This window comes from Myxine glutinosa, chromosome 3, assembly GCF_964187855.1.
Source record: "Myxine glutinosa chromosome 3, kmMyxGlut1.1, whole genome shotgun sequence".
Lineage (NCBI taxonomy): Eukaryota > Metazoa > Chordata > Myxini > Myxiniformes > Myxinidae > Myxine > Myxine glutinosa.
Window position 1 is genome coordinate 100629273 of NC_136263.1, and position 12303 is coordinate 100641575.

The 12303-nt window shown below is 43.5% G+C and overlaps 1 protein-coding gene across 4 annotated transcripts in view; it reads right to left on the bottom strand.

Moving 5' to 3' along the window:
• Positions 1-12303, bottom strand: part of ZFYVE27 (zinc finger FYVE-type containing 27) — a 168188-nt gene that overhangs the window by 92627 nt on the left and 63258 nt on the right. For 2 of the 4 annotated variants that reach the window (XM_068110349.2, XM_068110347.2), the window contains exon 8: positions 10714-10731. The exons of the other annotated variants lie outside the window; for them this stretch is intronic. In XM_068110349.2, coding sequence (XP_067966450.2) covers positions 10714-10731 — 18 coding nt within the window. The remainder of the gene's footprint in view (positions 1-10713; positions 10732-12303) is intronic. 4 annotated transcript variants of the gene reach the window in all.

Sequence of the window (12303 nt, forward strand, 5' to 3'; positions counted from 1 at the left end):
GAGGCGACTAACAGGGTTGGCGGCAGGAAGGGCATCCGGCCATAAAACATTGCTTCAAAAAAAAGGGGATCAAAGGTGCCCGAAAAAGGCCAACCCCTGCTCTGTGGGGAAAAATGGCCTCTAAAGATGGTTCTTTTCAGAGCTGCCCCGGTCAACTGTAAGTGCTGTTATTGTGAACTGGAAATGTCGAGGAGCAACAACAGCTCAGCCACGAAGTGGTAGGCCACACAAGCTGACAGAATGGGACCACCGAGTGCTGAAGCACATAGCGCGTAAAAATCGTACATGCTGCAACACTCACTACCGAGTGCCAAACTGCCTCTGGAAGCAATGTCAGCACAACAACTGTTCGTCGGGAGTTCGGGTTTGGTGGATGCCAGGAGAACGCTACCTGCCCGAATGCATAGGGCCAACTGTAAAGTTTGGTGGAGGAAGAATGATGGTTTGGGGCTGTTTTTCATGGTTCGGGCTAGGCCCTTTAGTTCCAGTGAAGGGAAATTTTAACGCTACAGCATACAATGATATTCTAGACGATTGTGTGCTTCCAACTTTGTGGCAACAGTTTGGGGAAGGTCCTTTCCTGTTTCAGCATGACAATGCACCCGTGCACAAAGCGAAGTCCATGCAGAAATGGTTTGTCGAGATAGGTGTGGAAGAACTTGACTGGCCTGCACAGAGCCCTGTCCTCAACCCCATCGAATATCTTTCGGATGAATTGGAACGCCGACTGCGAGCCAGGCCAAATCGCCCAACATCAGTGCCCGACCTCACTAATGCTCTTGTGGATTCATGGAAGCAAATCCCCACAGCAAGGTTCCAACATCTAGTGGAAAGCCTTCCCAGAACAGGTGAGAAAACAGTGGACCAAATGAGTGGAGGTGAGCAGCGATATTTGATCGATTCCAGGTTTTTCCTGAAAGGCATAATGACAATGCACGGGTCTACAGAAGACTCAATGAGCGATATGCCCGAGTCTGTGTCCAGGAAGCCGCAGTTCTGGGACATATGTGTCATGATGCGGGGTGGTCTTATTGAAACCTTTCATGCCAACTTGATCCGTGTCCATAGTAATCTGACATACATTTATGACATCTTAGAGCAAAATGTGCTGTCTACCCTTCAACATCATCCAGGAATCAACTTTATCCATGATAATGCTCCTGCTCACAGGGCCATTCGATAAAGGAACGTTGTTGTCAATGCCAACATTAATGTCATGACACCCTGGCCTGCCACCTTGCCAGATTTAAATCCAATTGAAAATCTCTGGGACATCATTAATCATAAGTGTTTGATGTTGCCAAGACAGACACAGACCCTCGATGAGCTGGAACAGGAGCTAATTTGGGTATGGAATGCCATTGCCCAAGCTCGGATTCAAGTGCCCATGTAGTCAATGCGACGACGGTGCGAGGCAATGATTGCTGCCGAAAGTGGACATACCCGGTATTGAGATTGTTACTTCCACATTTGATTTGATCCATAAGTGCAAACAAACATTCACCACAACGCAGCATTAGGTGATTAGGCCACAATGAAATGGACCTGCAATTTTTCAGCATTTATCTCTGTAAGAGGTTTGTTCCTCATCTGTGTCCCATGATGTCACGTAAATAAATCGCAACAACAATCACATGTTCGGTTTTTTATGGCGGAGAGTGTATAGACAAAAAAAATATTATTTCCTTACTAATTATATCCATTTATCGATTGAAAAATAAAAATAAAAACTTAGTCGTGTCTTGCACTATTGCGCTTCAGTTTTGCAAATATGCTATCCTACAATTAATTACTTTTTGTATTTCTATACAATTGACCCCATATTATCCCATATTTTGGATGATTTTCGAGATGCAACAACTACATATTGTGTACTCAAAATTATAGAAGTCCGAGAGTGCAGATAAAAACCTGGAGATGGAATGGACCACATGTTTTATGTTTAAAACAACTTTTTATGCTGAGACCAGTTAGTCTGTACCCCCCTAGTCTGCATCCATGCATACATATTAAAAATGTGTGAAGTGAAAGTTTAACATCATCCTGCCTAGGATGTAGCCACAGACTAGACTAATGTCTTCAAGGACTAATGTAATCTTGGTCCAGGCACATGGGCCATGGTAATTGTAGAATCAACAGCCCTGAAGAAACTTGGAGACTGAGATGTAAGGACTGATGATCTCTGCCCATAGTCAGGTTAATGGCCACTACTGCCTGGCAAGTGGTCTCTCTCTCCACATTCTCAATCCATGCTCGTCCTCACACAGTCACTCCTGGTGCACACACTTCTTCAGAAACCCACGCTAAATCTAAAACTTCTTCCCAAATCTAAGCTTACTGCTCACCTGTAATCCTCTTGTCATTCTCGACTGTGGCACTACCTCCAATTATGTTCATCCCTGCATTCCGTTAAGATGACGACCCACTAGCAATCCCTTTTCATCCACAATCCCCACGCCGAAGGTGCTGTATTCTTGTTGACTTTTCATTTCCCCATTCCCTTCGCATTTCCCAAACATCTTTTCTAAACTTATTGTTTTTAATTTCCTTGTTGTCTTTATTTTATCCTTATCAAGTTATCAAATCCTTTTTGATTGTCTGTTGTCTGTCTGTTTTTTCCTCTACCTTGTTGGTGTTGTTGTTGTTGTTGTTGTTGTTGTTGTCATCCTCTGAAGTAAGCACTTCCTTGAGACAAGTATTTATAAAAAGGGAAATAAAAAAACGACATAGTGACCGACTATATACACAATAGAACACCACAAGTACAATCTACCCATGAACAACATGCTCACGATTCTAATAAGTTATTTGCAAAAGCAGCATTCTGAGATGCCAAAGAGCGTCCCGGCGAATAATACATTCCAGACTTAAAATGAAACAGAAATACCAGTTTGCTCATGACCACGTGAGCAAACTTCAATGAAACGGTTTTTGTAACTTGGAATCGGCATAGGAAATATTCGGTCATGGTTTTTGCTACACAACATCTCATATGTGCTCCAAAAATGTACACGTTGTATATAATAATAACAATTAGATCCTTTGGCTGAAAAGAACTGCTACATTTATATGAATTTTTCGAAGAACCTTTGAACTCCATACTCTTGACGGCAAAGCATGAAAAAAAAAAACATTTGTAAAACAAACTTCTTTAAAACAATTTTGGCACCTTTTCTACAAAGACTAATGATCGGCAGGACAACGATGAGAATGTATAAAGGGAAAATGCCTTAAGTATGACAATATTGCGCAAATATACACGTCTCAAAATGACAGCAGCGTTGTTATTCTCATTTTAATAAGATTGGTCTGTATGTATTTTCAGGTACTTGTTACAAAATCTGCATAGCCAGAGACAGTGGCACAATGAGGAAGATGTCCAGGTTGAGTCTAGCTTCAAGACAAAAGTCGAAGTTCTGAGCATTTAATTGGGGTTATGTTCGAGTCCAATAGGATATATCAAATTGGGGATATGACCAATCTTTATATAAATGCATGCCCCAAAGTATATGGCACTGGTGGTTCTCTCAATATGGCGAGGGCTTAAAATGGCATTCAAGGAGACCAATAATTTGAAGCCACTATTACCAATTGCAAATTATCACTGGAAAATGTGCGGACTGTAATTTTACATTGTCTTGCCACGTAACTGAGCAGCCACAATGACAATTTAGAACTACCAAAAGTCCAACACCCACAATGCAATACTCAAAATGGCACTCGCACATCTCATAATATAAATCAATGCTTTGTGTGTTTTTGTTATTTCTTCTGGGCAAAAGAATAACATTTGGCTGCAGTGCTTCTGAAATATATTTAATCTTTCTAGCTTTTGTCTTTATGCATTTTCAAAATATTTATTGACTAGACTTGCTTTCTCACTTTCTAACAGTGCCCTCCATAAGTATTGGAACAGTGAAGTCAAATGTGTTATTATTGCTATATACTCAAGAAATTTGGATTTGAGATTAAAATGTGAATATGAGACAAGAGTACAGAAAGTCAAATTATATTTATTGGTATTTATATGCATGTATGGTTTACCATTGTAGAACAATAGTACTGTATGTTCAGTCCCCCTATTTTTGATAAGCATAAGTATGGGAACAAATGACCGACAGGTGTTTCTTGTTACACTTTCTTGTTGCATTGATCATTCACACATAAAATAGCTATCAATACATAGTCATGGTTTAGTCTTTGCTTTTGCCTTGGGAGTCTGCCTTTAGAGTCAGTCGGCATAAACAAACATGAAGAACAGAGAACTGTCTATGAAAGAAAAGCAAGCGATTTTGAAGCTGAAAGAACAGAATAATTTAATTAGAGCCCCAGCACAAAAATTGGGCATAGCAAATACAACAATTTGGTATATCTTGAAAATGAAAGAAACCATGAGTGTACTTAGCAATAGATAACAGCCAGGTCGGCCAAGAAAAACAAATGCAGTTGATGACAGAAAAATCATCAGAGCTGTGAAGAAACCCCAAAAACAACTGTTAGTGACATCACCAACAACCTCCAGAGAACAGGGGTGAAAGTATCACAATCTACCGTTCACAGAAGATTTTTTTTTACAGCAGAATGACAATCTATATACCCCACAAGCGTTAATAGCATGACCCTTCCTGCCGCTAACGTGGCGTTTTTCGTAGGGGCCTTTTAAAACAGTTGGTCCTGCTGTTTTTTTTTTTGTTTTTTTGTTTTTTTGTATACAAGATCGAGGCTCGTGAAAGAGCTAACATTAATCACACAAAAAGACAAACCGACACACAAAACACAAAAAACAAGGGGAGCGGCAGGCAAGATGGGGAGAGAGGGGGAAGGACACAAACACAACATTTGAGAGCAGGGACATCGGGAGGACTTGGGGGGAAGGTGGGAGAGGAATAAAACATATGAACACTGCAAGGACTCTGGGGTGAATTACCGGGGGTAGAAAAGATCAAGGTTTTCGATGGGGGAAGATAAGAGATGGTGGTGAACAGCTGTTTTAAAGACCTGGAGGGAGGAGTGGGATTGAAGGGAGTGGGGGAGTTTGTTCCAGAGGCGGGAGAAAAGGGGAATGAAAGAGTGAAGGTGAGCAGAGAGAATAGACTTTGGCAGTTTAACCATAAGAGGGTTGCAGGCAGATCTTGTGCGACCTGAAGGAATATTGGGGGGACAGAGCACAGAGAGAGCTGGGGGAGCAAGGCCGGAGAGGAGTCGGTAGAAGACAGAAAGACCACCAACCTGCCTGCGGTGAGTGAGTGAAAGGCCCTCGGAGTTGACTACATCGCAGGAGATTCCAATGATTCTGAAAGCTTTGGCCTCAACAGCGTGAAGCCGAGCAAGGTGTGAGGCAGGAGCACCAGCCCAGAGGGGGGAACAGTATTCCATTGAGCTGCGGATGAAAGCCTTGTATGTGGTGAGGAGCTCAGGTGTGCCAAGGAAGGACTTCGCACGACGGAGGATGCCCAGTCGGCGACTGGCTTTGGAGGCCAGCTTGGAAATGTGGTTTTCCCAAGAAAGATCATGGCAGATAGTGAGACCCAAAAGCTTGAGCGACAGAACTTCTTGGAGAGGATTGTTGAGAAAGTAGATGGGAGGGTTGTCCAGTCGGTCCTTTCGGAGAGACATTGTAAGAGTGTGAGATTTGTCAGGATTGAAAGACATGTTCCACTTGTTTGACCAGTCTGTGATTTTGTCCAGGTCTGCAGAGAGTGAGGAGGCTGCAGACTGCCGATCTGAGGGATGAGGAATGGAGCGGCAGATAGTGGAGTCATCAGCAAAGAGATAGAGAGGATTTTCCAGAGAGTCGGAGAGGTCATTGATGAAGACCAGAAATAGCACAGGGCCCAGAACACTACCTTGGGGAACTCCAGCCAGAACAGGAAGGGGAGATGAGAGAAATCCATTCTGGGCCACACGTTGCCTACGACCAGAGAGGAAACCCGCAAGCCATGAGTGGAGATTTCCCTGAATACCATAGGAGGTGAGTTTGGTGAGCAGAGCTGGGTGCCAGACCGTATCGAAGGCACGTGATATGTCAAGTGAGACAGCTCTGATTTCCTGTTTGGCATTGAGGACCTCCATCCATTGTTGAGACAGCAGACGCAACATGTCCAGAGTAGAATGACCTGGTCTGAATCCAAATTGATGATCAGAGATCAAGCCATTGGAGAAGAAGAAGGATTTGATATCTGAGGCAATGATGGATTCCATCACTTTGCTGATAATTGGGAGCAGGCTGATTGGTCTGTTGTTGCAAGGATCTGTTTTTGCACCTTTTTGTGTAAAGCGGTAATGTTTGCTGATTTCCAGGATGCTGGCAGATCACCTTGAGCAAAAGAGAGGGTGAAAAGAACAGAGAGAGGGTGAGATTGAGCGGCAGAGCAGGATTTTAGGACCCGAGGGCTGATGCCATCTGGTCCAGTTGCAGAATCAGAGTCGAGGTTTGATATAAACTTCTCCACCTTGACAGGAGAGGAGGACACAGAGTCCAGGAGCAGTTGGGTTCGACTGGGAAAGGTGGGAACAGAGAGAGATGGGTTTGGGACACAAGATTTTGAGGCAAACACAGAGTTGAGGCATTCGGCTTTGTCACGTGCGGTGTCAACTGTGTAGCCATTTGAGGTAAGGGAGGGAATGGAGGGGGAACAAACACCAGAAACGGATTTGACCAGATGCCACCAGGATTTTGAGGAAGGAGACAGGTTTGAGAGTTCAATCTTGAGTGTGGAGAGATAGTGATTCCTGGCACTCCTGAGGGTAGAAACACACTTGTTTCGAGCTTGGTGGAAGGAACTGAGATTGCCTTCAGTTGGATTTGCCTTCCAAGACGCAAAGGCAAGTTGTTTCAGGGCAACTGCCTCACCACAAGATTCAGTGTACCATGGACGGGAGGAAGGGTAAGACAACTGAAGACGAGATGGGATAAATCTGTGCATGAGAGAGAGCAGTTTGCTTTGGAAGAATTCCCAGGAAGAATTGATGTCAGAGGCATTAGAGATGGGAGACCAGTCCAGTTGATTGATGGCTGCTTGCAGACCGTGCCAGTCGGCCTGAGTGAAATGCCAGACTCGTCGGCGCTGAGGAGGCTCTCGGAGAATGGCCAGTGAGATGTCCACTTTAACAAGCACATGATCAGAAGAACCGATTGGAGCAGAAGAAGAGCAGCAGACATTTGCAGGGAAGTTAGTCATAACCAAGTCCAGAAGAGAAGATACTCCATTGACTGAGATCCGGGTCGGGAAATTGACAGATTGTGTCAGTCCCAATGAGTCGCAGAAGTCCTTTGCTGAGGTGCCATGGCTGGTGAGAGATGAACCCACACCCAGCCAGCTGGCATGATGACAGTTGAAGTCGCCACATATGAGGAAGAGAGAGTTTGGATGAGTTGATAGAAGTTGGTCCATGTTGTCCGACAGAGAAATGTAAATGGAGTCATCACTGTTTGTAGGACGGTACAGAACACATATGAACAAAATGTGGGAGCGGAGAGGAAGCCGTAGCCAGAGGTACTCCTGTGGGTGGGGTGGAGAGAGGGCAGTGCAGGGAGAGTGAGGAAGAGAGTTTTTGATAAAGATAGCCACCCCACCACCAGGACGAGGATCAGGTCTATCGTACCAGAGGAGGGAGTAACCAGGAAGAGATATTAAGGATCCAGAGACATCTTGAAGGAGGAAAGTTTCTGTTAAGCAGATCAAGTCTGGATTTTCAGAAGCAACCTGAATGGAGAGATCAATCAGGTTTGAGCGAAGGCCCCGGATGTTTGAGGTCCATACCGTTAGTGAGGAGAGAGGGGGAGCATCGGGTGCAGGACAGGGGAGGGGAGGGGTAGGGTCAGATGAAGGGTGAGAGGGGGATGTAGGAAGAGCAGTTGATAGTGTGTCAGAGATTACAGAAGAGTTACAAGAAAGGGAAGGATGAGGAGGACGAAAGGTTTGATGGTGATGGAATGAGGCACAGTGAGAGTTTGTTTGAGGGGGGGCAGAGGAAAGTAGAAGGTTGGGGGAGGTGGAGGTATGACATAGGAGGGAGAGGAAGTGGGGAGGAGGCAGCTTTGAGAAGGAGGTGGGAGGAGGGAGAATTTGGGAGGGATGGTTGGGGGGGAGATTTGAAGGGGAGGGGCAAGGGGGGAGTTTAGAAAGTGGATGATTTATGAAAGATGAACATATATAACAAATTGGGTTTGTTGTGATTTTCAAGTTAGCGATTCGTTTAAGAACGATGGAGGAGGGATGGAATGAATGAGAATTTAGAGCATGGAGTGATTTGGAATCATAAGAGATTGAATATTTTTTTGAAATGGAATGAGTTGAAGAGGAAATTGAAAGGAGCCTTTTAAATAAGAAGAAAAACAGCGTGTTGTAATAAACCACTGAATAAAACACTGAAGGGGATAGTTGAAACATATTTAAACAGAAATGTGAAGAACAATCTTATAGTCACAAAAATACCAATGGGGAGAGGAAGCCTAGAGCGACGACCACGAGTCACTTGAACAGGGCAAAAGGTGGAAGGCAAGGGGAAAATGGGGGCGGGGCGAGACAGCGCACGTGGGCAGAGGCAAAAGCACACGAGGAGAAAGGGAAATAAAAGTTTTTTTTGTTTGTTTTTTTGTTTGTTTTGGGGGGGGGTGTGGGGGTTATAACGTTAGACAAATAGTAGATGTTTGGTGAAGCTTGGTGGAGAAGGGGAAATCAAAAAAGCTAGCAAAACAGCGAAGGAAGGAACAACCTTTGACGGGGGAAACCTGAGGCTGCAAGGCCTTGCTCGCGACGCGGCAAACAAACGATTAATTTATGAAAGATAAACACCGAGAAACTTCCAAGGGGGACACTATAAGTTCACACACCGAACGATAAATACAGTTTCGACAAAATACAATTGTGAACAGACTTAACTTTGAAAAACGTGGAGACCGTGTGGACCGTCGAAAACCCCTGCCACCATCTCCAAGATCTCGCGAGATCTCCAAGATCTGTTTAACATGAAACTGAAAGGGAGGAAGCCTGGGGTGTCCTCATTTACCAAGCAGCTAGCTAGTGCTTGCCAAGCCAGCCGTTCCTTAACGGTTTTGAATGGAGTGCTTGCTCGAATGCTTAAACCACTTGGCGATCTCTCCACAAGAAATTTGGTAAATGAACACACACTCAATGTTCTTGAGACCCGGTGACAGATCTACTGTAATCTATATACCCCAGAGAGGAATGGCCCATCCTGCCGCTCCCGTAGTGAGCGGGTGTACTAGTATACTAAAATACACAATTTGGTGTCTGTGTGTCTGACGATTTTTGACCGTGATACATTCAGTCGTTACTTATCCAATCTCAACCAAGCTTGACAGGAAAACTAAGGGTCACACAATGAAGATTGTAGTGAATTTATTTGCTCCCCTCCCCAAGGGGGTTTTCTCCACCAGAGGGGTTTTCCCACCAATGGGGTTGCGTGTTGAGGTGTATATCCGTGTTAAGAGAGCTTTATTGTGACGTTTTTCCAAGGCCGCTTCTAGTAACAAATGTAACAACGACACTAAATATAATATTAATGTTATTACAAAACATTAACACTAATAATATCCCGTCTCCCCAAGGGGTTTCCCTCCTTCCACAAACACCATGTTAACGTATATAAACAGCTTATTGTGCCGCTTTCGTGGGAGCACCCCTACCAGAAGTATAGATAGAATAAACCACAAACACATTTGATTGCCTTTTTAAACAGTCGCTCCTGCTGTTTAACACTAAACGGAAAGAGAGAAAACCCTGGGTGTGTTCAGTCACCAAGCAGCTAGCTAGTGCTTGCCAAGCCAGCCGTTCCTTAACGGTTTTGAATGGAGTGCTTGCTCGAATGCTTAAACCACTTGGCGATCTCTCCACAAGAAACTTGGTAAATGACCACACACCCCGATGTTCTTGAGGCCCTACCCGAGATCTACTGTAATATATATACCCCAGAGAGGAATGGCCCTTCCTGCCGCCCCCGTAGGGAACGGGTGTACTAGGGGATAAAATTGCCACAATAGTAAATCATTGCCAAACAATTGTGCATAGGATATTCTGAATGACTTCACTCTGAGCAATTTAAATAATGGAATATTGAGTTTCACACAAAGTCTTCAGTTCAAATTGGCACTTCAAAAAAATACATTTCAATTTTCATTCCTGTGCTGGCTTTGATTAATAAAATGATTGCACATCAGGAAATCGTGAATAACACGTTATCACTCTACATTGTACACTCTTTAGGCTTGCCATTTTGTTGCATGCAATAGTAGAGTACCTGTCCCTCTTGCTGCTTGATCAAGAGTCCACATTTGATAGTTGCAATCAACACATGAATAAGACAACTTGCAAGTAAAGTGAGCTTTAAAAAGATTGTTAGCCAGATCATGAACAAATAGAAAAACCAAAAAGCAAAAAACAACAGCAAAACAAAAAAACAACAACAGCAAAAAAAAAAAAATCAAAGCTAAAAATCAACGCATGCTTTGATTTATGAAATGATGACAAATCCTTACCAGAGCTGGCAAAGACTGCTCCATGTAAAATATCATGCACGAAGAAAAGACATTCATGAAAACATAAAACACCACAAATTTCATGCTAATAGAGCATTAGAAAGTTTCAAACCATACACTTGTAATGTATAAGCATGCATGTTTACATTATAGCAAATGCTTTAAAGCAGCTATAGCATTGGCATTCTTCAAATAAGTGAAAGCATACATACCAAAGGAACTGGCTGTTCCTTTAAAAATCCATGGTAAGAAATGACAGGAAAGAAAGAGAGGGAGAAAGTTACTTAACATCAGTCAAAACATACAATATAATTAACTATCTATAGAGATATTTTTACTCCCTTTAATCGCCATCTATTTTTTTGTTTGTTTTTGTTTTTTTTCCCCAGGAGATGAGGGTCATGGAAGAGCGAGGTTGAACTGACGGGACAACAAATTAGCACAACCAGCAAGGGAACAAAGGAGCAGGAAAAGAAAAGAGAGAAGAGAGGAGGAAATGCTAAAACCAGCAAGTATATGGCTTGGGTTAGGAAGGGTTAATGGGAGTAATACGTATCATGGGTTTTATTTATGGAAAATGACGTGAGGTGGTGGTGCACTTCCTGCTTGAAGCCCTGAAGTGAAGAGTGGAAAGAATGGCGTCTGGAAGTCAGTTACATAAACGGATAAGTGAGGAACAAAGGAGTTGAGGTGCGCAGTCAGGCTGGATTTTGGAAGTTTAATCAGCAAGAGGTTACTGGAAGAACATCTGCATCCTGGAGTTTCTGGGTAGGGTCGGAGGACAAAGAGCTAAGGAAGCAATATCTGAAAAGAGGCAGTAATAAAAGAGAGATCACCAACTTGTCTGGGGTGTGAAAGCAACGGACCTTGTTCTTTGGCCTCATCATGAGAGATTCAAATAATGGTGATTATTTACCTAATCTATCTATAATTCCATTAATCTCTGTGTGTATGTGTGTATGTGTGTATGTGTGTATGTGTGTATGTGTGTATGTGTGTATGTGTGTTTGTATGTTTGTCTGTGACCGCTGTTTCTCGACAACCACGGGTCCGATATACTTTAAACTTGCCAGGTATATTGCTGGGGACCCGAGGATGTGCCTTTTCAAGGTTTGAAATTAATCGGACAAGTACTTACCGAGCTATGGCGATTTAGCCGTTCGCCGTTGGCTTTGGCGTTGCGAATGGACCAAACCATTGCATGTAAATAGAGGGGGGGGTTCTGTGGTCGTTGCGAATGGACCAAACCATTCATGTAAATAGAGGGGGGGGGGTTCTGTGGTCGTTACTGCCACGTGGTTTCAAAGTTTTTTTTTGTTGTTGTTGTTTGCACGCATGTTTTTTTGCACCCACGTACGGGCACGCCCTAGGATGTTTACACACACACACCCCTACACAAATTTTTTTTTTTTTTTTTTTTTTGGCAAGGAACGGGCACCCACGTACGGGCACGTCCTAGCTTATATATAGTACGGGCATGCCCTAGTAATCATAACGACACTAAATGAGTTTTAATGACAGAGACATTATAGAAACAAACATTACACTTACATAAAGACAACATTCCACAGAATCCAGGAGATACAGATGTATTGCTTGTGAGTCAGCCCATAGGGGATAGTGTTACTCTATTGTGCTACATAAAAAGGCCTTTTAGAGCCTGAGCAGCTCTAATTTCCCAAAGAAAGTCTTGTATCGATGGGGGATGCCAAGCCTGCAGCTGGTGTTTGAGGCCAGCTTTGCTATCTGGTTGGCCTGGGAGAGGTGATGACTGATAATGAGGACAATAAGTTTAAGAGACC